Source organism: Aegilops tauschii, chromosome 2, assembly GCF_002575655.3.
Source record: "Aegilops tauschii subsp. strangulata cultivar AL8/78 chromosome 2, Aet v6.0, whole genome shotgun sequence".
Taxonomy (NCBI): Eukaryota; Viridiplantae; Streptophyta; class Magnoliopsida; order Poales; family Poaceae; genus Aegilops; species Aegilops tauschii.
In genome coordinates, this window is record NC_053036.3 from 26,357,435 (window position 1) to 26,384,796 (window position 27,362).

Consider the following 27,362-nt stretch of genomic DNA (forward strand, 5'->3'; position numbering starts at 1 on the left):
TCAAAAGACGGTGTCCCTGGCATTTTGGAAACCTGGCGATTCGCACTTTTGGGCTGGCCTAATGGAGGCAAAGAAACATCTCTTTCGCCTTGGGTTTTTCGCGATAAAGGATGGGTCGGTGATTCGTTTTTGGGAAGACATCTGGCTAGGCAATGCCAGTCTCCGAGAAAAATATCCAGGCTTATACCACATTGTTCGCGATAAGAATAATACCATTGCGCAAGTGCTCAGTTCATCCCCGCCGAATATTTCGTTGAGGCGGGATTTGATTGGCCCCCGACTTGTGTCATGGCATAATCTTTTATCCCGACTGGATTCGATTAACCTGACACAAGGCCGGGATGTGTTTCGCTGGAACCTTACTACATCAGGGTCTTTCACTGTAGACTCTATGTATCGTGCGCTCACACATTCTGAGGTACCAGTGAGTAATGACAAGAAAATTTGGAAGTCCAAGATTCCACTAAAAGTGAAAATTTTCATGTGGTATCTTCGTAGGGGAGTTGTGTTATCAAAAGACAATCTCGCACGACACAACTGGCAAGGGAGTAAGAAGTGTTGTTTTCGTACTCATGACGAGACAATCAAACACCTCCTTTTCCAATGCAAGTTTACACGTTCTACGTGGCCAGTCATCCAAATAGCGTCAAATTAGTATCCGCCCATAAGTGTTGCCAATATTTTTGGTCATTGGTTGGACGATATTTCAAATAGGTTCAAAACGCTAATAAGGGTGGGAGCGTATGCCTTAATTTGGTCGCTTTGACTATGTAGAAATGATTTGGTTTTTAATGAAAAAAATGCTTCTTCTCTACAGGTTATTTTCTGGTGTACGCAATTGCTACGTATGTGGTCTATGTTACAACGACCAGAGGACCAACCACTATTCAGGGCGGTGTGTATGCGATTGGAGCAGGTGGCTATGGAGGGTTTTTCCCCAACATGGGTGGCAACATAACCTTCGGATCGATCCAACACCTCCATCGACATAGGCATAGTGTCGGTCTATAGGGCTCTACTGTTGCCAATTTGTCGGGTTTTTTTCATCATTTTTTGTCTGACCTTCATATGGGGCCGTGTGCATCCTAATTATGCAGAGGCCGGGTGTTACTCATAATGCTTTGTACCCGCTTGATGCTACATTTTGAGATAATAAAATCGCCCTTTATCGAAAAAAAATACAGAAGCTGATCGATGCTTATCTAGTACTCATTCCTGACCTTTCCGGAACAAGACTTCAATAGCATATATATATATATATATATATATATATATATATATATATATATATATATATATATATATATATATATATAACTACAATTATATAGCCGGCCGATGAAATGAACGTCCTAGCTTAATTAGTCATGGTTATAATTAATTACAATTTACACCAACTTTTAAACACACCTAGCTAGAGAGTTCAAACCAATCATCCGTACCAAAAAGTCGAGTTCAAAGAATTGAAAAAAATACCGCCACCCTTAAAATACGTTATTAGCATATGCTAGTGTGCAGTTAGCAGACATTGTATATTAATTTATTTAGCGAGTGTGCACTATTTATTGGTCAGTGGTTCAAACCAAGGTATACATGCATGTGTACCTAGTTTGGACACTGGACTACGGAATCGTCCGCATCTTCTTCCTTAGGACACGAGCACCCCCTAATCAAGCACAGTACGTACTTACAATGGCATCTTCTTCTCCTTCTTCTGGGTCATCGACGGCGAACCAGATAATTCCACCAACCAACAACGATGACAGTGAGATAGGAGCTGCCGGCACGGCATCACCAATGACTACCATGAACAAGGCCATGTCGAGCGTCGCGAACCTTGCGCAGCTCATGCCCACGGGCATGGTGCTGACTTACCAGGCGTTGGCCGCGTCCTTCACCAACTACAGCAAGTGCGATACCTCCAACCAGTGGCTCACCACGGTGCTGGTTGCTGTCCTCGCCTCCGCCTGCCTCTTCTTCTCCTTCACCGACAGTGTCGTGGGTCACCGCGACGGAAAGCTATATTACGGCTTCGCCACATTGCGTGGCTTCAACGTGTTCAACTTCTCCAGCGAGGAGGAAAAGTAGGAGTGGAATGATCTCGACCAATTCCGGAGGCTCCGCCTTCAGCCGCTGGACTTCATGCATGCCTTCTTCACGGCGGTGGTTTTCCTCACAATGGCGTTCAGCGATGTGGGGCTGCAAAACTGCTTCTTCCCGGATGGAAGCAGGAACACACAGCAGCTGCTCAAGAACCTGCCACTGGGAATGGCGTTTCTGTCCGGCTTTGTGTTCATCATCTTCCCCACCAAAAGGAAGGGCATCGGATTCAATGACACGACTCCTCACCAGAAACTCGTCCATCCCTTGAACAAAGTTTGATACCAAGAATTTGAAGAACAAAAGATCAGTGAAAGCGTACATAGTTGCCACCCATGTTAGACTAAGTGTTCATTAATTTTATGCTGCCATGTAATATGATAGGGTGGATATTTCTATCGTTTGTTTTTGTTCGGGTAGGGTTTCCTATCAACTTTTTCGCTCCATAGTGTGTGTGTGTGTCGATTGCAGACATACACGATGTTGGTTTCTTAATATTCTCTTCCGGTATCACCATGAGTGTTCAACTTCCAGTGTCTTGTTTGTTGTAATCAGACAATTTAGTTCTATTATGTCATAGTAGTGAAAACGGGAGTAGACCAGTTCAAAAAAATGAATTAATAGAAAATAATGGAATGTGTGATAAATGTTGCTTCACTGTATATTATATCACCAGAGGAACACATGAAGTTTTCCAAGTATATATATTGTATGTTATAGTTTCCTATAAACAAAGAGTTTTTCTGCCAAAAGAAATCAATTGTACAAGTCCGTAGTAAGCATCCCAACCACCTAGGACAATCACAACAATCCATTCACTTTGTTTGCTTTAAGATAGATGTTTTTATTTTACAAAAATGTCATGAACTAAATCCAGTTTGCCTCAAGAGTTCTCTCCTATTTTGCGACACAACACCTCTTTCTTACCCCTCTTCATCATACCCCCACTTCATTTACAATTATTAACGTAATTGTATAAACTAATTAGTACATAAATGCATAAACTAATTAGTACATAAATTTATGATAAGTATTTAAATTAATTGGGACAAACATCTAAATATGGATAACTACACAAAAATAATAATGGTATATGCAAATACATGCATGTTTCGCTCGTGTAAAACAACAAAATTGAATATGTGTATTTCTAGTACATATGTAACAACCAACCTCCAACCTCTGGTTGGATGGTTGGGAGAATGGATGTACCCCAACCCACCAAGAGCGAACTCCAGATTTGCCTCTGTGGTTTCTTATAAATGTGGATGTACCCCAACGTTGAGCTGGGCTACTCCAATCTGACAGACATTGTGTGAGTGCGTGCAAGTGATGGTATGGTGTGAGTGCATCTGTGTTGTACTTGGTGCTTCTAAAAAAATTATATCCTTGTTGTCACAAGTTCTACGGTTCCAAAATTTTCACAGACCTGTGGTTCCTCACGGGAAATACACTTTGGAACCTGGTTGTATATACGCCCTATATGGGGATTTTTTTAGAATTAAACAAGAAGTCAAAATTGTTTAGAAGTTTTTCTAGAATAAACTTGACTTTCTTTTGCACTAGCATATAAATTTTCACGAAAAAAACCAATGTTGACTTCAGCGCAAAAAAGACGAAATTTATTTGCTATTATAGATCACTATTTACACTATTCTAGCCAAAAAATGTCTTTAAAAAAGAAGTCAAAGGGGGTTTTCTTTTTGTGGAATTTTTCTCACAAGTACAATGAAAGGTCATGTTTATTTCAAAAATATCTTTAAATTTTTTGACTTTTTGTTGAATTACTAAATTTTCTCACAAGTACGCCCAGGAACCAAACGTTCCGCGTCCGGTTCCTCACTTCCAAAATGCATGGCCTCTTTTGTTCTGTTATGCTTTGAGCAGTAATAACTTTATTCGTATAAATTTTGTGTGCAATGTAATTTTGAACGCGGTAGATCTAAGGAGGAAATTAACTTGAGTAAAAAGTGGCGTACATGCGTACAAGCCGTTGACTAGCATATATTTACCAATTAAATTCACGTGCTGGCTGCTAACTACACAGCTCATATGAGTTGGTTATAAGTTGATTAACCATTAATCAAAACTAGCTAGAGAGTTGATGTCCAGGTACATGCACTCATGTAGAGCCCTTCAGCATGCAGCAATACCAAGTAAGACTAACCAACGCGCCAACCTAGCTAATTTGGACATTGGAATCATTCCCATAGGATTTCTGTGTCTATATAAACAGCTACTTGTCGATCAGCATGGAGTACGCATTCCTACTTTCCTAGCTAGCACAGTAAGTACAATGTCCTCTTCTTCTTCGTTGTCGTCTACGGCGATCCAGATACATCCACTGACCAAGGAGGACGACCATGAGATAACAGTTGCCCGCACAGCACCGCCAATGACTACCAAGGGGCCTGCACCGGCCACGGTCATGTCGAGCGTCGCGAACCTGGCGCAGCTCCTGCCAACAGGCACGGTGCTGGCCTACCAGGCACTGTCCCCGTCCTTCACCAACCATGGCAAGTGCGAGACCTCCAACCAGTGGCTCACTGGGACGCTGGTCACTGTCCTTGCCTTCGCGTGCCTCTTCTTCTCCTTCACCGATAGCATCGTTGGTCGCCGCGATGGAAAGCTATATTACGGCTTTGCCACACCGTGTGGCTTCAACGTGTTCAACTTCTCCAGCGAGGAGGAGAGGCAGGAGTGGAACGATCTTGATCAGTTCCGGAGGCTCCGCCTCCGGCCGCTGGACTTCATGCACGCCTTCTTCGCGGCTGTGGTTTTCCTCACGGTGGCGTTCAGCGACGTTGGGCTGCAGAACTGCTTCTTCCCGGACGCCAACAGAAACACCGAAGAGCTGCTCAAGAATCTGCCAATGGGCATGGCGTTTCTGTCCAGCTTTGTGTTCGTCATCTTCCCCACCAAGAGGAAGGGCATTGGATTCTCCGACAACGCTCCTCCCCAGAAGGTCGTGCATCCCTTAAATTGATTAAGTTTGATTACCCATCATTCGAATTTGCTAGTCATGTTTATGAACACTTCCGGAAATTGATTGAAAAAAAATTAAATCCTTCAGGAAATTTTTACTCAATCGGATTTGACGACACCGCTCCTCTCAGGAGTAGAAGGGGCTTGATTGTATCTTAATCGGAGAAAATCATGTACTTTGTGAAGTATACATGTTCAGTGGCTGCCATGGTTGTCTTGTAAACAAATAAATATTTTATGTCAGAAGCAAGTGCAAAATTATGTAGGTGCCGTGCGTCCCTTTTTTGCTTTAAGATCAATGTTCTTATTTGTTCCTTTTGAGCCGAAATAATACAAGGACTAAACTCATCAAGTAATGTTTGTATCCACATCACCTCTGCCATGGCATTGACTATATACTTGCATTTTACTTCTGTGCTAGACGTTTAATTAATTTGGAACTCACAAAATAAGTGTGTTTATTGTTGCTAACGACTTGCTTAATCATGGTTAATGAAGAATGTGCTAGGCTGTCATGTCAATGCACCGAAGATGGGTTAATTGCACCGAATGCGCCCTTTTTGCTCGAATCGGAAAGAGGTGGATACATTTGATAGACGCTAAAGCACAATTAATGTTATTTATTTCTTTTTGCAACGGAAGCACAATACTATTCTTGATCGGAAAAATATGGCGTGAACTATTAGTGTGGCAGTGTGAATGCCACACTGTAACGCCAAATCTCTGTGTTGCATAGCAGATGCGCATTTCGCCATGCTAGTGTTTACATGCATGGTGGTGTCTGACCTTTGCCGTCGTGGGGTAATCCAATATATCCAAATAGTTGATCCACACTAACTATATTTCTCTCAACATGCATCTAACTATGTCAATTCAGGATGTTAGAAAAGGAATAAAGGCCTCGTTCTCTTTCTTCCCGCGGAAGAAAGAGGACCCTTTGGCTAGGGTTTCTTCTGCTTCCCGCCGGTTCCTTGTTCTCTTTAATTCTTTGAAGGACTAATAGTTCGGATCTTAGAACAGAAATATTCACGTCCGTATACAGTTTACGAATCCATGAGGTGATTGTATTTATAGAAAATTAAAACACACAACCTTGGAAAATTTGTTAAGTTTCATGGGCTGGAAGTTAGGTTATAATGTTCGTTAAGAAAAGTGAAACTTGCAGGACACATGCATTGTCGTGTAACCATAGAAGAAATATGATAACAAAGTTATTAAATATTCTAAAACAAAAATTCAAAATATGGATCAATATAGAAAACAAAATAGATGTACTCACATATGCACGTTAGAAGTTATTTGTGTTGTCAAAAATAGTTAGAAACTCACCAACGGGGTGGCCGCGGCACAACCCCTTCTGTTGAACATATTATGTAGGCCTAAACGCATGTATATGGTTAGGATAATCTCCAACCGGCCCCGCCTCTAGTTTCCTTGTATATATGAGTCTGAGGGCTCCCCTTGTACATAGATATGTGCGTTGTGCACCCGATTAATATCGAGAGTTGCATTGCCTTCCAACATGGTATCAGTTTCCTTCCCGATCCTACCCTAGCTTTCCACCTAAGCCCTAGCCGCATCGCCGCCGCACCCCCCCCCCCCCCCCCGTCGCTGCTGCCACCACCCTCCCACGCCGCCGCCGCACACAACCTCCGCCGCCGCGCGCGCCTCCCTCCCATCCCATCTCCCTCCTGATCGCCACCTCCCTCCCCTTCCCCGTCCCAATCGCCACTCCTCTCCCCCGTCCCGATCGCCACCACCCACCCGAGCCCCTGACCGGTCGAACCCAACCGCGCCGCCGCCCCTTTTTGCTGCCGCTCCAAACCCCCCATCTTCTCTGATGGACTCTCCCCACTCCTCCGTCTCCATCCCCTCGAACCCCTTGGACGGTCCGGCTCTTCCTCCGGTGGAACTTGTTCGCGATCTTGACATCTTCGCTCGCGTGCCCATCATCCTGGACTATGCCAACTCCACCTACTACGCCTGGAAAACCTATTTCTTCCTTGTCTTCCGCGAGTACCACCTCATCGACCACGTTGACGGCTCCGTCGACACCAATCTCTTGTTCTCAGATGACGACTGGATGACCATCGACCCCACCATCACCCCCTGGCAGTACCAAACCATCTCCAAGGACCTCTTCCACACCATCGTGTGCGCCACGGATGACGCGCAGACGGTGTGGGCGAAGCTGAACGGGCTCTTCACCGACAACGCCCTCCAGCGCCGCGTGTTTCTTCAGCGGGAATTTTTTGGCTGCCATCAACATGACTCGTCCATCGACGATTATTGTATGCGCCTTAAGAAACTTGCCGACGAGCTCCGCGACCTCGGGGAGAAGGTCTCCAACGAGCTCCTCCTTAGCACGCTCACCGCCGGTGTGAGCGAAGACTTCAGCAACGAGGCCTCCAACCTCACTGTAACAGCCCCAAAATTGGGTTATCAATTTTTGTGCTGTTATTCCTTCCTGGCACTCATTTTCAAAATTTTCTCCTGAGTTTGCTGGATGACTCTGATGATTCTTGTCATTTTCAACCCTTCAAAATCTTGCTCATGTCTTTTTCAGTGGGCAAGACCTCATTTGCATCATCTCAAACCCTAAATTCCAAATTTTTGGAATTTTAATGTGGCCCTTGTGATTACAAAGGAGCCATCATTTTCCCTGATCTGTTAATCATTCCAATTGGTCCCAGGGACCATTCTACCTTTCTGAACCTTGGATATGCAAAAATATTGCTAAGTCCAATGCAATATTTTTGAATTATGATTTATTCCTTTTCTTGTCTTTCTGAGGAATAAAATCCAAAGGCATAGCTAGACATCTCCTAAATTCATGAGAATTGGTGGAGTTGATGCTTATGCCTAATCCAAGCTCTGGCAAGTATATTGGCCAAAATTAAATAAGGAAAATTGCCTTTTCCTATTTAATGCCAATATTGCATTTCTTCCATTTTCCAAAGGAACTACTATTTTTATAGCAGAGAAAATTCCCACATAAATTGTGGAGCTTTTCCTTGCTATATAATCACTAGTTCCATCCTCATCTCATGTTCCTCAGTTCGAAAATTTAGCACATGATCCAATGCAAGTTTCTGTCTTCTCTGAAATTTTGCAAAGGAAGTGCTTTATTCCTAATTCCAATTGAGCTGCAATTTGGCAGGATGGTTAACATGGATAAATAACCCATGGATGCCAAATATGAGCTCAATCCATTCATCCTAGCTCCCTGTGCAATTTTTCAAAGTTTCTGACCAGAATACAACTTTGTGAAGGAAGTACCTTCATAGAGTCTCCAAATTGGATGAAGCTTTTCCATTCTCTCAAGTATCCCAAATCATTAGCCTCCACCCAAATTCAGTTCATTTCATTGAACTATGTGAGCACAGGAGCAATTCTTGTTTTCTGTCCAAACTTTCAGTTTGTGAAGCAAGTGTATTTTATGGCTGATAATTTTCTCAGGCATTCTCCTATCCATATAACCTATCTGCACAAGATTTGGGCTCATTTCATCTAGCCAATTGCCCTGAGGATTTTTCTAAAGTTTTTGGACAGAAATGATAGCTGTGAAGGAAGTACCATTTTGGTAAGTCCATTTGGTATGTACTTTTTACAGCATCATTGTATGTCCAAATCATCGAGATTTGCCAAGTTTTAGCTCAATCCATCACTCCTAGTGAGTGCTTCATCCTCATTCAGTTTCTGGGTCAGATTTGGTAGTTGTACAGCAACTATGGTAAATAGTTGTCCAAATTCCTCAAAACTCCCAGGACCGTAGTCCTTTCTACCCTAAGCCTCCCAGACATCATATTTACCATTTAACCTCTCTGGTTTTATCTCTAGAGTGTGGCCAAGTTTGCAACATCAAACTTGTGGAGCTTGGTTTACTCAGCTCAATTTGTCTCTGCCAGTTTCTTTACCGTAGTAACACTCAAGTTACGAAGAAATACGCGGTAGACATGAACTTACATCAGTAAAAACCCCAGAGCGCGCCATGCCAGTGGTGACTACGAGGGCAGCCAGCCAAAACGGTGGTCTAGCCACTGTTCGCGTTGGCATCGCTGCTCCGACCAGCTCTGGCCTCACCATTAATGCCCAATAGTTCCCCCTCGCCGTCGTCTTCCCCCTGGACCTCTGGCCCCCTTCGTTTTCTTCTCCGGCGCGTGCCAATGCTCGAGCAGTGCGTGCCCGTGAGCTCGTCCTCTTCCTCGCCAGTGTCCGCTTCCTCCTCTTGTCCTCGATCCTTGCTCGTCTCCGTGAGCCTCTGCGCCGCGTCTGCTCCCTCCTCGTCGCCTCCCTACCGCTTCCCATGCGCTTTGGCCGCGTCTGCCGACACTGCGCCCCTCGCCGGCGCACGGACACGTCGCCCGCCGCGTGCCACCTCCTCCCCTCCCCCTCGAGCTCTCCCGCGGCTATTTAAGCGCGCCCCCGAGCTCTCTCGCAGTCCACCATCACTTCCCGAGCCTCTCCCCGAGCCCGGAGCCCCTCTCTGACCACCACCATCGCCATAGCCGTCGCCTCGGGTCTCGCCCGATTTCGGTGACCCCGAGCTTCCCTCGCCGTTCCTCCACCACCTCTGCAACCCTCACGCTCCCGCAAACCTCCGCGTGGCCTCAGCCCACCCATTCCCCCACCATAACCCCATCTTCTCCGGTGACCGAAGCTTCCCTCCGTCGTGAGCCCTATTGCTCCTTCTACCGCGCTCCTCGCCGGAAACGGAGACGACCCCGGGGTGTGCCTCCTCCTCCTGAGCCCGTGGGTAGGTCACCCGTCGCCTGCCGTGGCCGGACGCGCCGGCAAGCGCCGTCGGGGCGGGCGCCTCCCCTCGGCCAGGCGCGCGTCGAGCGGGAGGAGGAAGAAGCCAGGCCAGGCGGGCCCCTTCCCGTGCGGCCCCACCTGTCGGCGACCGAAGGGCCTGGCACAGCGCCACGTCAGTTAAGTGGCGGCGGCTTGGGCCGTTTTCCGCTTTCGGAACCCCGAAGGCGTGTTCCGTGGAGTGCGCTTTCACTTGGCCGAAAGCGTATTCATGCTCTTCTTCGGGCCATAATGTGTTTTCCTTTCTGGAAAGCGTATTTCTGAGAAAGACGCGATCTGTTTTTCTGCCAGGGCCCGGTTTCTAGTAATTTTCTTTACAGATAGGTCCCTGGTAGTTAAACAGTCATATCTTTTTACCCGTAACCCCGAATCAGGTGAATCCAAAGCCCACGTCTTCGTTTCGTCGAGCCCGTTCCGTTGATATCATTTTCATGATATTTTCACCAGTGAAAATGACCATTTTGCCCTTGCCCGTAAACAGCCCCTCCGAGATTGAACTATTTCTGGCAAATCGTTCCACGATCGTTTCCCACTTCTTCCCGGAGTATTTGTCGACCCCCAGGCAAGCCAACCTCTTATCATGAGCCCCGAACTTGCATGTTGACTTTGCTTGCACCTTGTGTGTGTTTAGTTGCAGTTGTTTCATATCGTTTTCGTCTGCAGTTATTCCATTATGCCTGTCATGCGTGCTTGTGTTCTCACGATATCGTTTGCCATCCTAATTAGAATGTTGTTATTAATAATGCCATGTCACTACTCTACTTTATTTTCATGTCATCGTTATAAGATGTTATGATGATTGAAATGCACCGTGATATGCTAGTACTTGATATTGTCATGCTCTGTATTCGATAGTTGTGTACTTGAGGAGTTCGATATTTTGTCCATGCATTTGTACGCTGCATGCTCATTGTTGCACTCATGTTAAATATGCTCATGATGATGGAGAAGGAATTAAAATGACTTAATAATAACAAACCTCTTCCGTCATCGATGGGATCGAGTCATAGTGCCACCAAATCGAACTTTTTCAGTCTTCGTTTCGTCGAGCCACATTTGCCTGTGTGGGAAGGCCTTAATGCGATCTATGCCTCTCGCCGGTGCGTCCTACTAGGGAAGGTTATGGGCATGCTTACCCTGATCAGGTAGGCAGACATAACCTTGTGTGCCCGGTGTTAAATTTTTGGTACCGGTCCCTGTGAGGGACGTTTTGGCCACGACGGTGGTCGTTGTGTCTTTGGTAGACACGGGGCCACCTAGGACTAGCCCAGTTGGGAGTAGATCGGAGTGGCCGGGAGAGTGTCATGGCAGTAGGTCGGTTTCGTCGGAATGCCGTTGGTCCACCCGAATGGGATGACGAGGCCATGGGTTCCGTGGTGTGGGTACAGTGTGCTACCTCTGCAGAGTGTATATAAAGTCTATCGATAGCAACACAGTTCGTAGTAGGTCTCACTATCAGGTCTTGGTCGAAATAGAGGATAAACCTGAAATAATTAAGTTGGTAAATAAAGATGTGATAACAAGAATATGGCGACTTGGACTCTGAGATAGTCGTGAGAAGTCACGGCGATGTTTTGATATGATCACGAGACAAGGTCTCGGTGAGTGCTGGAGACCAAATGTTGGTCATGGTCGTGCTCGCCGGAAAGATCACCGTTCGTTTGCAAGGCAACCCGTTGGTAAGAGAGTCCGAGCGACTCGGTGCACAAGTTTGGTTGCATTGCATGAATAATATGTTGTATTTAAAAACCCAAGGCAGAACAGAGGATGGTTGCATAAAGTTAACATGCTATGTCTGCATTAGATATAATCGGTAGTTTATTTTCAGCATAGTTTCGCAATGCCATGCCATGCTTTGATTGACATGTTAAATTATGCCATGATTGAGGTGATATGCTATGTTTTTCCATTGCCATGTTAGAAGCATGATCTGATATACCATGTCATCGCCATGTTAGTAGATGTTATGATTTTGTTCATGCTTAGTTGAATTTTTATCATGCCATGTTTAGTAATTGATATGAGATAGGTTGTTGCATACGCTTGGTTCCTGCTTTGTCTTCTGCTTGTTTGGATGCTATGTATTTGGTTGTCTTGCAAGTACATTCAATGTACTGACCTGGCGTGTCATGCCAGTTTTGTAGGTCGTACCCGAATTGTTCGCTTGATCCGTCGTGCTAGGTCGTAATCTTGCCAGTCATGTGAGTTGTGGAGCCCAGCCACAGTTGATGAGCCGCCAAACCAAGACTTCTGCCGCCATTTTAGTAGACTTCCCCTGCCATTCAAATAGCCGTAGGGCTATGCCAGATGATTGTATTCATCAATGATGTAAGCTTATGCACATGTATTTGATGAATATTGTTGTACTTGGAATGCTGTATTATGGACCTGTCGTGCGTCAGGTGTTATCCTGGGCTGACGTGTGAAGGCCCCCTGCTCCATGCGGATCGGGGTGCCACACTCACGTTCCTTCCGGACCCGACCTTTCCTAGGGTTGTGGCCTATCTTCGTTTGGAGGAGAGGAGGATGAAGATGGCGAAGTCCCGGGCCACGCAACACGGCCCTGCAGGAACCTCTCGCGCCGCCCCTCCCACGGCCCTGCAGCCGCCGCGGTTCCCCAATCCGCCGGCGGCCTCCTACTTCCCGGCGCCACCCCAGCAGCCGGCCTACACCAACCAGCCACCGCTCCTGCCAATGATCGTCGTCGCGGGGCGCGCCACGGCAAGAAGGAGCAGCAGCAGAACGGAGCGGGAGGGGGGGGGCGCCCCGACAGCCGCAGCTGCAGCTGCCCCCGGCTCCCTGGGCGGCTGCGCCGAACCCCTGGACCGGGGTGGTCCACGTCTTCCTGCCGCGGCCGCTGCCCTCCCGCCGGCACCTTAGGATCCGGCCCTCCTCCCGGCGCTTCACTCCGCTCCTACACCCAACACATACACCAGCGGCGGCGACTGGTATATGGATATCGGGGCTACAGCTCACATGACTTCCAACCCCGGTAATCTCAACTCTGCCTATCCAGTTCATAACGCATGTCGTATCACTGTTGGGATGGATCCTCCCTTCCCATTACTCATGTCAGTCATGCTTCTTTTCCGCCTAAATCCATGCCTATACATCTATCTAATGTCTTAGTTTCACCTGACTTAATCAAATATCATGTTTCCGTTCGTTTCCTTACACGTGAAAATCCTGTAACTGTTGAATTTGACGAAGTTGGTTTTTCTGTCAAGGACACCCGTGCCCGGATAGTACCCCACCGATGTGACAGCCTGGACGAGCTCTATCCAGTCCACTCCACTGCCACCACCACCTCCACTCCGGTCGCTCTCTCCGTCATGGTGGATCTTTGGCATGCTCAGATGGGACATCCGAACTCCGCCACCCTTCGTCATATTCTTAAGACTTTTTCGTTCACGTGTAATAAAACAGATGATCATACTTGTCATGCTGGTCGCCTCGGCAAGCACGTCAGTCTTCCGTTTAGTACGTCCTCATCGGTGGCGTCGTTGAGGGAGTCCTGGACTAAGGGGCCCTCGGGCGTCCGGCCTATTATCAATAGGGCCGGACTGATGGGCTGTGAAGACATGAGGGCCGAAGACTACACCCGTGTCCCGATTGGACTCTCCTTGGCGTGGAAGGCAAGCTTGGAAACCAACTATGAAGATTCCTTCTTATGTAACCGACCCCATGTAACCCTAGATCCCCCCGGTGTCTATATAAACCGGAGGGGTTAGTCCGGAAAGGATAGACTCATTACCATAGTCATACAGGCTAGACTTCTAGGTTTTAGCCATTACGATCTCGTGGTAGATCAACTCTTGTAACACTCATATTCATCAAGATCAACCAAGCAGGAAGTAGGGTATTACCTCCATAGAGAGGGCCTGAACCTGGGTAAACATCGTGTGCCCCGTCTCCTGTTACCATCGACCCTAGACGCACGGTTTGGGACCCCCTACCTGAGATCCGCCGATTTTGACACCGACATCGGTGCTTTCATTGAGAGTTCCACTGTGCCATCAACAAAGGGTTCGATTTCCCCTTCAATCGTCGATAGTGACGCTGTCCAAGGAGAAACCTTCCTCCCCGGATAGATTTTCGTATTCGGCGGCTTCGTACTGCGGGCCAACTCGCTTGGCCATCTGGAGCAGATCAATAGCTACGCCCCTGGCCACCAGGTCAGATTCGGAAGCTTGAACTACGTCGCGGATATCCGTGGAGACTTAATCTTCGACGAATTTGAGACCACGGCGATCGCTCCCCTTCGCTCCGATGAGCATGACTTAAATCTGTCATCAGATCACATCTAGGAGATGGTTCCTGTTGCTGCAACGACCTTAGAGCCGGAGCAGATCGTGCCATCCGAGGCCACAGAGTCCGCGGCGTTGGAGCCGCACACTGACTCGACACCCTGCAATATTTGCGTCACCGGAACTCCGGACTCGTCTCCGGCTATAAGTTCTGGACCACATACGCCAGCTGATACCGAGATGGATCGGTTATCGATTTTCGAATTTATTGCCGCAGACATCTTCCAGCATTCACCTTTTTTGGTGATGCGCTAAACTCTTTAAAAAACTTGTCCTTGGAGAGGGACTCACAGCCGAACTATGTCCGGTTAGAACTAGGGGCTGAGGATGGAGAATTTAGCTTCCCACCCGCCACCCACTTCATAGCCACTATCGAAGACTTAACCGACGAGCTTGATTATGCCTCCGGATACATCGACGGTATGGACGACGATGCCGACAAGGAGCAAGGCCAGGAACCGCCATTCACTGGATGATGGACGGCCACTTCCTCATATGACGTCTACATGGTAGATATGCCGAAAAATAATAGCGGCGACGACAAGGAAAGCCCGGCAAAAGGGGACCCTCCTAAAACACAACCAAAAGCAGGCGTCAGCTGCGCCGCTCTAAGTCCCACCGCTGCAGGCATAGCAACACTGGCACAGGAGACGACAACACTCCGGATGGTGCCGAAAACACCGAAGAACCCGATGAACAAACTGCCGAACAAGACAATCAGGAATCAGGGCATGTCAGCCCTGATGAACATGCCATAGAAGAAGACTCGGAGGACGATAGTTACCGTCCGCCCTCCGAGGAGGAGACAAGGCTCGGCAACGAAGACTTCATCGTGCCTGAGGATCCTCTGGAGTAGGAGCGCTTTAAGCTTCATCTCATAGCCACTGCAAGGAGCCTGAAAAAGAAACAGCAGCAGCTTCAAGCTGAACAAGATCTGCTCATTGACAGATGGACTGATGTCCTGGCAGCCAAAGAATACGGCCTCAAGCGCCCAGCCAAGAGCTACCCGAAACGCAGACTGTTACCTCAGTTCGATGAGGAGGCGTCGAAGCACATATCTCCCTCGCGTAATGCGGAACGACCACCACGTGGTCGAGACAGTGCGGCGGACCGACCACCCCGCGGCCGAGATAAAACGGCAACTCAGGCCGAGCTGCAGCCTGCCCCACCACCCCGTAAAAATAGAGACGGAACAATTCGGGGTCACACATAAGACCTCCAGCAGAACCTGGATAGTAGAGCAGGACACACAAGATCGATCTACGGATCGCGAGGGCGTGCCCCGAGACACGACGAAGGCTACCTATTCGGACCTGACAAACCTAACCACGCCCGGGCCGAATGCCGCAGACGGACTCCATGAGAGCTACGCCGTGATGTAGCCCGATATAGAGGTGCCGCACACCCTCTTTGCTTCACAGATGAAGTAATGGATCATGAATTCCCCTGAGGGGTTCAAGCCCGTCAATATTGAATCATACGACGGAACAACCGATCCCGTAGTATGGATTGAGGACTTTATTCTCCACATCCATATGGCCCATGGAGACGACCTGCACGCCATCAAATACCTCCCACTAAAGCTCAAAGGACCAGCTCTACACTGGTTAAACAGCCTGCCTGAAAATTCCATCGGCAGCTGGGAGGACTTGGAAGAGGCTTTTCTTGACAACTTCCAAGGCACTTACCTCCGGCCACCTGATGCCGATGACTTAAGTCACATAGTTCAACAGCCTTGAGAATCCGCTAGAAAATTTTGGACCAGGTTCCTAACAAAAAAGAACCAGATTGTTGACTGTCCGGACGCCGAAGCCCTAGCGGCCTTTAAACACAGCATCCGCGACGAATGGCTCGCACGGCACCTCAGCCAAGAAAAGCCGAAGTCTATGGCAGCCCTTACGACACTCAGGACCCGCTTTTGCGCGGGTGAGGACAGTTGGCTGGCTCGTAGTAAAAACACAACCAGCGAGGCAGGCCCCTCCGAGGCCAAAAACAGTAGCAAGCTCCGGCGCAATATACACAAACGCCGAAGCAATGGCGATAACACCGATGACACTATGGTTCACGCCGGATTCAGTGGCTCCAAGTCTTGCTAGCGGAAGAAGCCCTACAAAAGGAACAGCGAGGGACCATCCAGCTTGGACCGCATACTCAACCGTCCGTGCCAAATACATGGCACCCCAGACAAACAAGCCAATCATACCAACAGGGATTGTTGGGTTTTTAAATAGGCTGGCAAGTTAAATGCCGAGAATAAGGAAAAGGGATCACAAAGTGAGGATGACGACGAAGAGCCCCGGCAGCCGAACACCGGGGGGTGGAAGAAATTTCCCCCTCAAGTCAAAAGGGTGAACATGATATATGCTATACACATCCCCAAAAGGGAGCGCAAGCGCACACTCTGGGACGTCTATGTGGTAGAGCCAGTCGCCCCAAAATTCAATCCGGGGTCATCATTCCTGATCACTTTCGATCGTTGAGATCATCCATCTAGTATCCGTCATGGCGGTTTGGCCGCATTGGTCCTCGACCCAATCATCGACGGATTTCACCTGACACGAGTCCTAATGGACGGTGGTACCAGCCTCAACCTGCTCTATCAGGATACAGTACGTAAAATGGGCATTAATCCCTCCCGAATCAAACCCACAAAGACTACCTTTAAAGGAGTCATACCAGGCGTAGAGGCCCGCTGTACGGGCTCAATCACACTGGAAGTGGTCTTCGGTTCTCCGGACAACTTCCGAAGCGAATAGCTAATCTTCGATATCGTCCCCTTCCGCAGCAGCTACCACGCACTGCTCGGACGAACCGCATTTGCAAGATTGAACGTGGTACCGCATTATGCTTATCTCAAGCTCAAGATGCCCGGTCCACACGGCGTTATAACAGTCAATGGAAATATGGAACGCTCCCTCCGTACAGAAGAGCACACCGCCGCCCTGGCAGCAGAGGTACAGAGCGGCCTCCTCAAGCTGCACCATAATCCGGCTGCTGAGCCCGTGGACACCATTAAGAGGGTCTGGACTACAGTGCAACAAGACAGTGCAGCTCGTCAAGAGCTCGATTAGCAATTCGTCCTCCGTCCCAGTCCTGATGAGGTAGTGGCATTCGTACCACGCGTACATAATTACGCACTCAAAATTCCATGGGCATCGACGGAGACACAACCTAGCCTGGGATCTACAGTTCGGCTAGACCGATCCCGGACAGACATATAACTTTACTATTTCCTTTACCCCTTTTTCAGGTTTCTTTTATGCGGGCCTCCTTCGATGGCCTGATTACTGGTCCTGTCAAAGGATAAATACACCGGAGTGACACGGAGCACAGGCGTACAGGGGAAACTCTAGAGGTCAATTCGACGATTACTCTACCCGTTTTCAGGACCCACACGCAGCTCGCCTTTGGTTGGGGCATGTCAAATAGCCGTTTGCTTATTGCACTATTTTGTATCAATGTGCTTTGACACATTAATCCAACTAAAACGGAAATAGTTCATGGTCCAAGTTCAAGGGCCCCAGATACTATCTCTGTTCTCCTTCTGTTTTCCTTTAATTACTTACTTTCTAGCACCCGTACACTTTGGTACGTTTCATATTTGCCAGGGGCTCCTCATCACCCCATAACACGGCAACAAAGTCCGAACACTTCTTATAGAAAAGTTCGGCACCCCGAATTTAGCATTATATGCATTGGCTCCGAATCATGTCTTTGGTCAATAGTTGGGTTGCCCGGCTCCTGTGCTTGCTACCCTATGTTCCGCTACATCGGCTAGGGTAGTAAAGGGAGAACTACTACGATTGTGCCCTGGTCTAAACCGAATGAGCACCTCAGTAGAGAAAGCCGAAAACTGATTGTCATGATGCGGCGAGAGCCGGTCAGCTGTTCGAGGGTTACAAATCGCTGGAGATTTCTTCCGCATTATGCGAAGGATCGGTACTTCCTGATAAGACGTTGATAGGACCCTGGTTCGTATACCAGGGGTTGCGCCCATGTTTTATTATAAAACTTTTATGGCTAAGTGAGGGCGTTTAAGCCGGATAGTCTGATTGCCTAGTTCGTTGCGCTAAACAACTCCTTCAAGTACCATATAATTGGATCAAGATTGTTTAGATTTCATCCCGAACACCTCTATACTACCTATGTGAGGGCAGATGCCGACGACTGGCCAACCCTCAAATTCCATACACCACGGTCGCACAGGAGGAAACAATCAAAACATAACAAAATTATATTACAACCCGACTTTGTTTCAATCATACAAAGCAAAGACAATACGAATGTATTCATTCGAAAATAACGTCCTACCCGCACTGCGCTGCTGCAAGTCGAGACCCCTCTAGGACATCCGCAAAATATCGCTCGGGTGTCCGGTGCTCCTTGCCCTCTGGCGGCCCCTTGGCCACCTCAACGGCGTCCATCTTCGCCCACCACATCTTGCAACGGGCGATGGCCATGCATGCACCTTCGATGCAGACTGATCGCTTGATGATGTCTAGCCGCGGACAGGCCTCCACCACCCGCTTCACGAGGCCGAAATAACTGGTGGGTATAGCTTCGGCTGGCCACATCCGGATTATTAAATCCTTCATGGCCAGTTCGGCCACCCTGTGCAGCTCGACCAGCTACTTCAGCTGATCGGCAAAGGGCATCGGATGTTCTGGCGTAGCATACTGCGACGAGAACAGCTTCTCCATAGAGTTCCCTTTTTTGGCCCGGAAGAACTCCGTGGCGTCGGACACGCTGCGTGGTAGACTCACAAAAGCACCTGGGCAACTCCGAATCCGGGTTAGTAAAAGGTACTTCCTCTCCGCATACTTTCTTTGCATGTTAAATGCCTTACCCGCGATGATCTTCTTGGCCTCCTGGATTTCCTGGAGAGCATCCCGGGGCTCCTTCCGTGCGGCCTCCACGCTCTGGCGAGCCTTGGTAAGTTCGGTCTCTCGAACCGACGCCTCGTGCTCCAAGGCTTCGCACTTTTTCACCGCGTCCTGGAGCTCCTGCTGGACCTCGTTGACCCGAGCCTTGAGCTTCTTACGGGCGGCTTGCTGCTGGATAGCCTTCTCCTCGGCTTTGCCCAGGGCCTTTTTCAGGGCCTCGACCTCGGTCACGTCTCCTACACATATTACGAAACAACGGTCAATATACACCGCTTATTCTTTTCGAATACACAGCAAGTCGTCACTCACCTTGCTTCTCCTGGAGCCGAATCTTCACCTCACCGAGCTCGTTCTCGGTTCGCTCTAGCCTCTGCTTCAGTTCAGAGACTTCGGCAGCATGCGAGGTCGCGGCCAACAGCGACACCTGCTTATTCATAAATATTCTGTTAGTCTCCTGCAACAAAGGCACGATCCTCTGTCCGGTTCTTCTTGCCGAACACCGGACAGTGTCTCAGGGGCTACTGTCTACATGGGGTTTTTCTCTTTCTACGTCACTTACCTCAAAACCTGTCAATAGACTGCTGCAGGCCTCGTCCAGTCCACTCTTGGCGGACTGAACCTTCTCGATCACCGCACCCATAAGGACACGGTGCTCGTCCACAATGGAGGCGCCTCGTAGCGCCTCCATTAGGTCATCTGGTGCCCCTGGCTGGACAGGGGCCACCAGTGGAATCGGCACACCCCTCTGCTTCGAAGGGGGTTGCTCGCCCGATTCTGGAGCCATATGGGTGTCCAGAATCGTATTCAGCTGAAGGCCAAACTGAATACGGCCCTCTTCGCCAGTCTCCATGGGGATCTGCTCCCCCATGTGTCCGGCAGTGGAGGTCTCGCCTTGTGGCGCCTCTCCGACAGTGTCCTGGGCTCCTCCCAAGCTCGGAGCGGTCCTCCGGGACAACACTTCGGTGTCGTCCCTGGGCCCAGGGGAATAAGCGGGCGGCGGCGACATGTTGGGGCCATTTCCACCGGATCCAACAAACCTCCAGATGAGGATCGCTGGATGTGATCACGGGCCGGACTGTAATAGTACAGTTAACCATGTCAAGATGATAAAGAGAAAAGGCCGGATATACAGGCACGTACGAGTCATGACACTTCCAATGCGGCCTGGGGCTTTGTGCGGGGGCGTCGTTCCGGACTGCTATGAACGTCCCACGCGATATTGACTGCTGGGGCGTCCTTCCCCTTCTTAGGCGTTTCCGCCTCCAGATGCGCGGAAGCCGCCCTCTTCTTCTTCTTTCCCTCCTCAGGGGGAGGGTTGTTCTCCTCCTCCTTCTCCTCTTCCTCGTCATCGTCCTCCTCAGGAACGGAGGAATGGTTCGCTTCGTCTCCAGACGTCACGTCCGAAGTACCCTTGCGGCGGGGGCCTCTTTTGGCCCCCTTGGCCTTCTTCTTGGCTTTCTTCTCCGACGCCTTGTATGGTGCCGACACCAGCATCTTCGCCAGATGCGGGATGACCGGTTCTTCAGGCAGCGGAGCCGGACACTGGATCCGCTTTGCCCTCTCCATCCAATCCTGAGAAAGCAAATCCTAAAAGCTCAGACACTATCCTTGAAACAAACGAGTGGGGGATACGTTAAACACAACATACCTCGCTGGCGAGGTGTTCAATATCGTGCCCGCGGTCCAAATCTGTGGCCGGCGGTTTCTCGTTGCCCTTAAAGAGCAACTTCCAGGCACCTTCGTGAGTAGTCTTGAAGAGCCTCACCAGGGTCTGGTGCTTCTTCGGATTGAACTCACACAGAGGGCGGCTTCGGCGCTGGCACGGGAGAATCCGGCGAACTAGCATCACCTGGATTACGTCAACAAGCTTGACGTTCTTGGTCACCATGCTTTGAATGCGCGTCTGCAGCGCTATCAGCTCGTCAGGTGAACACCAGTCCGAAATCTTCTCGACCCAGGAGGTGAGTCACATGGGAGCGCCAGAGTGGAATTCGGCAGCTGCGGCCCAGATGGTGCCGCGGGGTTCTGTGATGTAGAACCACTGTTTCTGCCATTCCTTTACTGTGTCCACAAAAGTTCCTTTGGGCCAGGAGACATTGGATAACTTACTCACCATGGCTCCTCCACACTCCGCGTGCTGGCCATCCACCACGTTCGGCTTCACGTTGAAGACCTTGAGCCATAGCCTGAAGTGGGGTTGGATGCGGAGGAAGGCCTCACACACGACGATAAACGCCGAGATGTTGAGGACTGAGTTCGGGGACAGATCGTGGAAACCTATCCCGTAATAACACACCAGCCCGCGGACGAAAGGGTGGAGTGGGAATTCAAGTCTGCAGAAGAAATGAGGGATGAAAACCACCCTCTCGTTGGGCTCCGGCGTGGGGACGACTTGTCCCTCGGCCGGCAGACTGTGGGCGATTTCCTTCGCCAAGTATCTGGCTACTCGGAGCTCAGTAATGTCCTCCTCCTTGACAGATTAGACCATCCACTTGCCCTGACCTCCGGATCCGGACATGATCGAGTGCTAGCTCGAGTGGAAAGGAGATGAAAACTTGGGCGCTGGAGCTCGAGATTGGAAGGGCGGAGATGGAGAGAATGCGTGGGAGGGGAAGAGGGAGTCCTTATCCCTTTATAAAGGCAGTAAATATTGAGCGCCTCCCCACTCGCCTTAGAACTCGCCTATTCCCAAGGGCTGTATAAACGGCACGGTTGGGTTACCCATGCCCGCATTGATGAGAATCCCGCAATAAGGGGACACGATCTCTGCTTTGACAAGACGTGCCGATAGCAACCACGTCTCGAAACATGGAGCGGCAGACGAAAAACGGTCCGAAATTATGACCGGGTTGACGTAATGTCATGTTGTAAAAAGTTGTCAGCGGGCTGGACTCGTACGAGTATTATATTCTCTCGGCGGTTGTGTGTGGTACATGTTACAGGTCCGGATACTATTATCGCGTCCAAAGACTATCTTGAAGTTGGGAATAAAGGGAACCCGCCTTGCAATGCCTAAGGCAATCTGCGCGCTGGACTCCTCGTCATTGAAGCCAGGTTCAGGGGCTACTGAGGGAGTCTTGGACTAAGGGGCCCTCGGGCGGCCAGCCTATTATCAATAGGGCCGGACTGATGGGCTGTGAAGACATGAGGGCCGAAGACTACACCCGTGTCCGGATTGGACTCTCCTTGGCGTGGAAGGCAAGCTTGGCGACAAACTATGAAGATTCCTTCTTATGTAACCGACCCCATGTAACCCTAGGTCCCCCCGGTGTATATATAAACCGGAGGGGTTAGTCCGGAAAGGATAGACTCATTACCATAGTCATATAGGCTAGACTTCCACTAGTAGGAAAAGGGGCTTTTACCCCGGTTTGTAAGGGCCTTTTGTCCCGGTTATCGAACCGGTACTAAAGGGTCGTTACTAAAGCCCTAACCCTTTAGTCCCGGTTCTTACACGAACCGGGACAGAAGGTCCTCCACGTAGCCGCTGCTGCCAGCCCAGGCAGGGGGGCCTTTGGTCCCGGTTGGTGCCACCAACCGGGACCAATAGGCATCCACGCGTCAGCAGCTGGCAGGAGCTGAGATTTTTGTTTTTTTGAAAGGGGGTGGTTTAGGGGTTTTGGGGGGGTTAATTTAGGTGTTTCATATATTGTGTTAGCTAGCTAATTAATAGAGAGAAGTGTCCTCTCTTATCTCCGTGCTTGGTCGACGCTACGTACTATATACGTATGGAGAGGAGTAGACACGCTAGCTAGTAATCAAATGAAGGAAACAGAAGATCGTCATGAACATATGCATACAGAGAGAAGTGATATCGACCACCTCTCCTTCTCCGAGAGATTGGTCGAACAACAAGTTCTCGTATATCTATCCGACACTACCGGCTACATATATACAATAATTATGTCTTACAATACAATCTCCTAATTAAATTGTAGGAATACAGGGTCCACATAGTATTCTCCGTTTTCAACGATCACGTGGTCAAGGAAGAATGCCGCCAATTCCTCTTGAATTCCTCGCATACGAGCTGGTGCTAGGAGTTCATCCCGCTTCCGAAACATCTAATTTGAAGAAGGGGGTCAATACATATATATATATATATATGAATAAATGAAACCCAACACAAATGATGGTAATAAAATAAAATTGTGAATATTATTGCTTACGCACTTCATATTGTTCTTCAGTGTAGCCCCGCTCACAGGTCGTGTAGCGGATGGACTCACAAACGTAGTATCCATAGTAATTTTTCCCGGGTTCCTGCCACAACCACTTTACAAGAAATAGAGGTCAATCAAACTGATAAGCAAGCATGCTAAATGGTATTGATGAAACTAGCGCTTGAATCACTAGGAGATGCGCCGAACATGCTACTATAGTACTTACCTTCGGGTGATTAAATTGCAGCTTCTTCGGCAGTCCCGGAGCTTTTGTGGTGAATTTTCTCCAAACCCTGCCAGACAAAGAAAACAATTACTTGATATCAGGAAATGAACAAAGTTGCTGATATGGTGGATAATGATCGATTTAACTTACTTCTCGAGCATTTGAGTCATGTTCGCATAGTCCTGGGGATCTTTTCGTCTCGAGTCTAAGACGGTTACTACTCCCTGCTCAAGCTTAATCTCTAGGAGAATATAGTGGAAGCTGCGCATGCATGCATAAGTCATCAATTACATTACCATAACCTGGACTAATAAGGGAAACCGAATATGCACAACACAGTAACACTCACTTGAAGTTGTAAGGAAAGAGTATTATATCTTTGTTTTGATTTAAAACCAACGATTGTAGCAAGTTGGCCTCGGCTTCTTTGGGATGTTTTTCAACCGTATATGCATCTATGAGATTTGTGTTAATGAACCCATATCACCGATTTGTCTTTTCTTCAATTCGGCGATCTTCAATCTGCATAATATCGTGAGGATAATTATAAATACATGCATTGAAAGAGCTGACCTATATAGAGAGACTTAATGACAGAAGTAGTACTACTTACAGACAGTAGCAAGTGATCGTTGTTTTATCGAGGGCGTTTTGATTGTAAAACTGGAAGAAATCCTCAAATGGAACATTCAGCAGATCAATTCCAACGAGGTCATGCTCCGGTTTAACTCTCAGCGTCAAAGTATTCATCCCATCAGAATCTCTACAGGTTTTCATGTACCAATCATGTAGTCTTCGCATCATCGTTGTTAGAGATCTTTCATCTTTGACGAGAGGCTTCCCGTAATGGTATTTGTGTTTGTCCACCTCCATGATTTCATAATGTTCATCGTCGGGCAGGTAATCTCCAAGATTGCTATAACCGGGCACCATCCTCGGATCATTAGCGGCGATGTCTTTTGACACCTTGAGCGGGGGGCACGATTGGTTCGCTTGTTCGGCGTGCTGGGCAATTTTTTCATAGCTCGTCGTTCTTTTAACCTTTGATCACTGACAGTACTTCCTGACTGCTCCGCTTCGGCATATGTCTTTGCAAGAATGCGCTCATAGTTGCCTCTTGGCGGAGACTTTGGTGGTTTTGTCAGGGCAGCCAGAGTGCGCTTTGCTTTCACCGGATCTACCTTCTCCTCCGGAGGTGGATGTTTCTTTGCTTTCACCTCTTCAAAGAAGTTTGTCACTTCGGCTCACACGATCTTCCTGGTTTCCTCCTCGGTCCTCTCGTATGGTAACTTCTCTGGAGTCTTCAGAGAAGGACCGAATCTGTATTGCCTCCCGCCTCTGGCAGCTGTACTGCTAGACGCCGGCAGAGCAGACAGAGCGGCTGCGGCTGTCTTCTTTCCTTGCTTACGAGGCGGAGGAGAAGGACTATGACGCGCCGGAGCAGCCGCAGCGGCGGCGGGTCTCTTCCGCCCTTGCTGACGAGGCGGAGAAGGAGGAGGCTGGCTGCTCTGGCACGCCAGCGCAGGCGGAGAAGGAGGCGGAGTGCCGCCACGCGCCGGAGAAGGAGGCTGAGTGCCCTGATCACTCGCCGGAGGAGGAGGAGGCGGAGGAGGAGGCGGAGTGCCCTTACTCGCCGGAGCCGTCCAGTTCGGAAGCTTGATGAGCTCCTTCCGCCATAGGCATGGAGTCTTCAGAGCAGAACCCAGCCGAGTCTCCCCTTCACCGGTAGGGTGGTCAAGCTGGAGCTCCTCAAATCCCTCCGTTATTTCATCAACCATCACCCTAGCATATCCTTCTAGAATCGGCCGGCAGTGGTAGGTTGCGCCGGGTTCAGGAGATAAAACAGAGCCAACAGCCGCCTTGACTTTGAAGTTCTGCCATTCCACCATAAGGTGGCAATGTTGAGACTCCGTGATAGCATCCACGGGGTAGCTAGCAGGAGCCGCATGCTCCAGCTGAAGCAGCTCGGTGGAAGCCACGCTGCTTCTCCGCTGAGATGGCGGTGTAGCTTCGGGGGCAGTTTCGGCATGTCGATTGCCGTCTCGTTCCTCTAGCGCTTGAACCCTTTCGTGCAGCTTATGAATTTGGATCTGCTCCACTTTTTTCCTCCTCTCCTGGCTTTTGTAACCGCCCGCGTCCGGAAAACCAGCCTTCCACGGAACGGAGCCTGGCGTGCCTCGTGTCCGTCCAGGGTGGTTAGGATTCCCGAGGGCCATTGTGAGCTCGTCGTTCTCTCTGTCTGGAACGAACGTCCCTTCCTGCGCTGCATCAATATATTGCTCAATCTTCTTGACTGGTATTCTCAAAAGCTCGTTCGTCCAAACGCACCTCCCTGATACAGGGTCCAAGGTTCCGCCAGCCCCGAAGAACCAAGTCCGGCAACGGTCTGTCCAGTTCATTGTCTGTGGTTCGATCCCTTTTTCAAGCAGATCATTCTCAGCCTTGGCCCACTTAGGTCGGGCTTTGAGGTAGCCACCTGACCCCGTGCGATGGTGAAGCTTCTTCTTCGCAGCATTCTTCTTGTTTGTCGCTGACATCTTCTTACTCTTTTCCGATGTCTTGTGGGCCACAAATGCGGGCCAGTGATCTCTGATCTTCTCATACCGGCCGATGAATTCTGGTGTCTCTTCTTTGTCGACAAACGTTTTCAGCTCATTCTTCCACCTCTTGAATAGGTCTGCCATCTTCTTAAGAGCATGAGACTTGATTAATTGCTCTTTAACAGGCTTCTCCAGATCCTCCTCTGGCGGTAGGGTGAAATTTGCCTTCAGCTCAGTCCAAAGATCATCTTTCTGCATATCATTGACATAAGACACCTCAGGGTCTTCCTTCTTAGGCTTATACCATTGGTGGATGCTGATCGGGATCTTGTCCCTAACTAGAACCCCACACTGAGCAGCAAATGCATCCTTTGTCCGGATGGGTTCAATCGGTTGGCCGTCGCACGCGATTGCTGTGATCTCAAACCTTTCATCCGAGCGCAACTTTCTCTTCGGGACTCGTCTCTTTACCGCAGTTGTGCTCGATCCGGAGGGCTAGAAAAAAGAAGAAAGACGAGTGTTAATTAATATGTGTACATACCAAAACAATGAATGCATCAATTAGCTAGTCAGCACAGGCTTAACTAATATATTTACCTGGCCGGACTCTGTTCGGTCACCGGAGCCGTCACCACGGGCTCCTTCTTGCACCAGCATTGGGTCACCGGAGCCATCATAATCATGTCTTTCCTCCTCCACTCTTCGATCAACGTAGCCTGCTTCTTCACCCTGTTCTTCCAGACCATCATTGTCCTTAAGATACGACAAGATATCACCTCCGGCTAAGATTATGTCCCCCAACACCTCTTCTGCTTGCTCGTCTCGTCTGTGCTCCATTGTTTCTGCAAATATTACAACATGGCAATTATTACACAAACATGACAGCAGGTGGATATATTAGTGCAAACGTAGACCTAGCTTATTCCGGGTTTGGGGTGGCCTAGGCAATGCTTCAAGGGTAGGGGCGCGGCGGGAGGGGGTAGGAGACCGACATCGTTTTTTTCTAGGGTTTGGGTGTCCTCGAGAGTTTTGGTCGAGCGAGAGGGCCGGGGGGTGCTTCCGTGGTATAAGTTATCACGGTCGAGAGGGGGTATAAATATCGACCGTCCATCATGTCAAAGTTATCTGGGAGGGAGTTATATATATCGACAATGACGACATACATACATGGGAAAATAATGTTATCGGGGAGGGGGTATATCGACCCTCCCCCCACGTGTTGAAGTTATCGGGAGGGGGTTATATCGACAACGACGACATACGTACATGCGAAAATAATATTATCGGCGGGGAGGGGGTATATCGACCCCCCTCGTGTTGAAGTTATCGGGAGAGGGGTATATCGA

The 27,362-nt window shown here is 49.1% G+C and overlaps 1 protein-coding gene and 1 pseudogene across 1 annotated transcript; both read left to right on the forward strand.

Moving 5' to 3' along the window:
• Positions 1–1,692: 1,692 nt before the first annotated feature.
• On the forward strand, positions 1,693–2,710 carry LOC109783742 (protein DMP10-like; annotated as a pseudogene).
• Positions 2,711–4,495: 1,785 nt separating this feature from the next.
• LOC109783753 (protein DMP10-like) lies at positions 4,496–5,086 on the forward strand. The gene has a single exon (XM_020342353.1). The coding sequence runs from the start codon at positions 4,496–4,498 to the stop codon at positions 5,084–5,086; it is 591 nt and encodes a 196-aa protein (XP_020197942.1).
• The last annotated feature ends 22,276 nt before the right edge of the window (positions 5,087–27,362 follow it).

What these genes read in the sequence shown, in the direction of transcription:
- LOC109783753 (XM_020342353.1), top strand. Translation starts at nt 4,496, where the DNA reads ATGACTACCAAGGGGCCTGCACCGGCCACGGTCATGTCGAGCGTCGCG.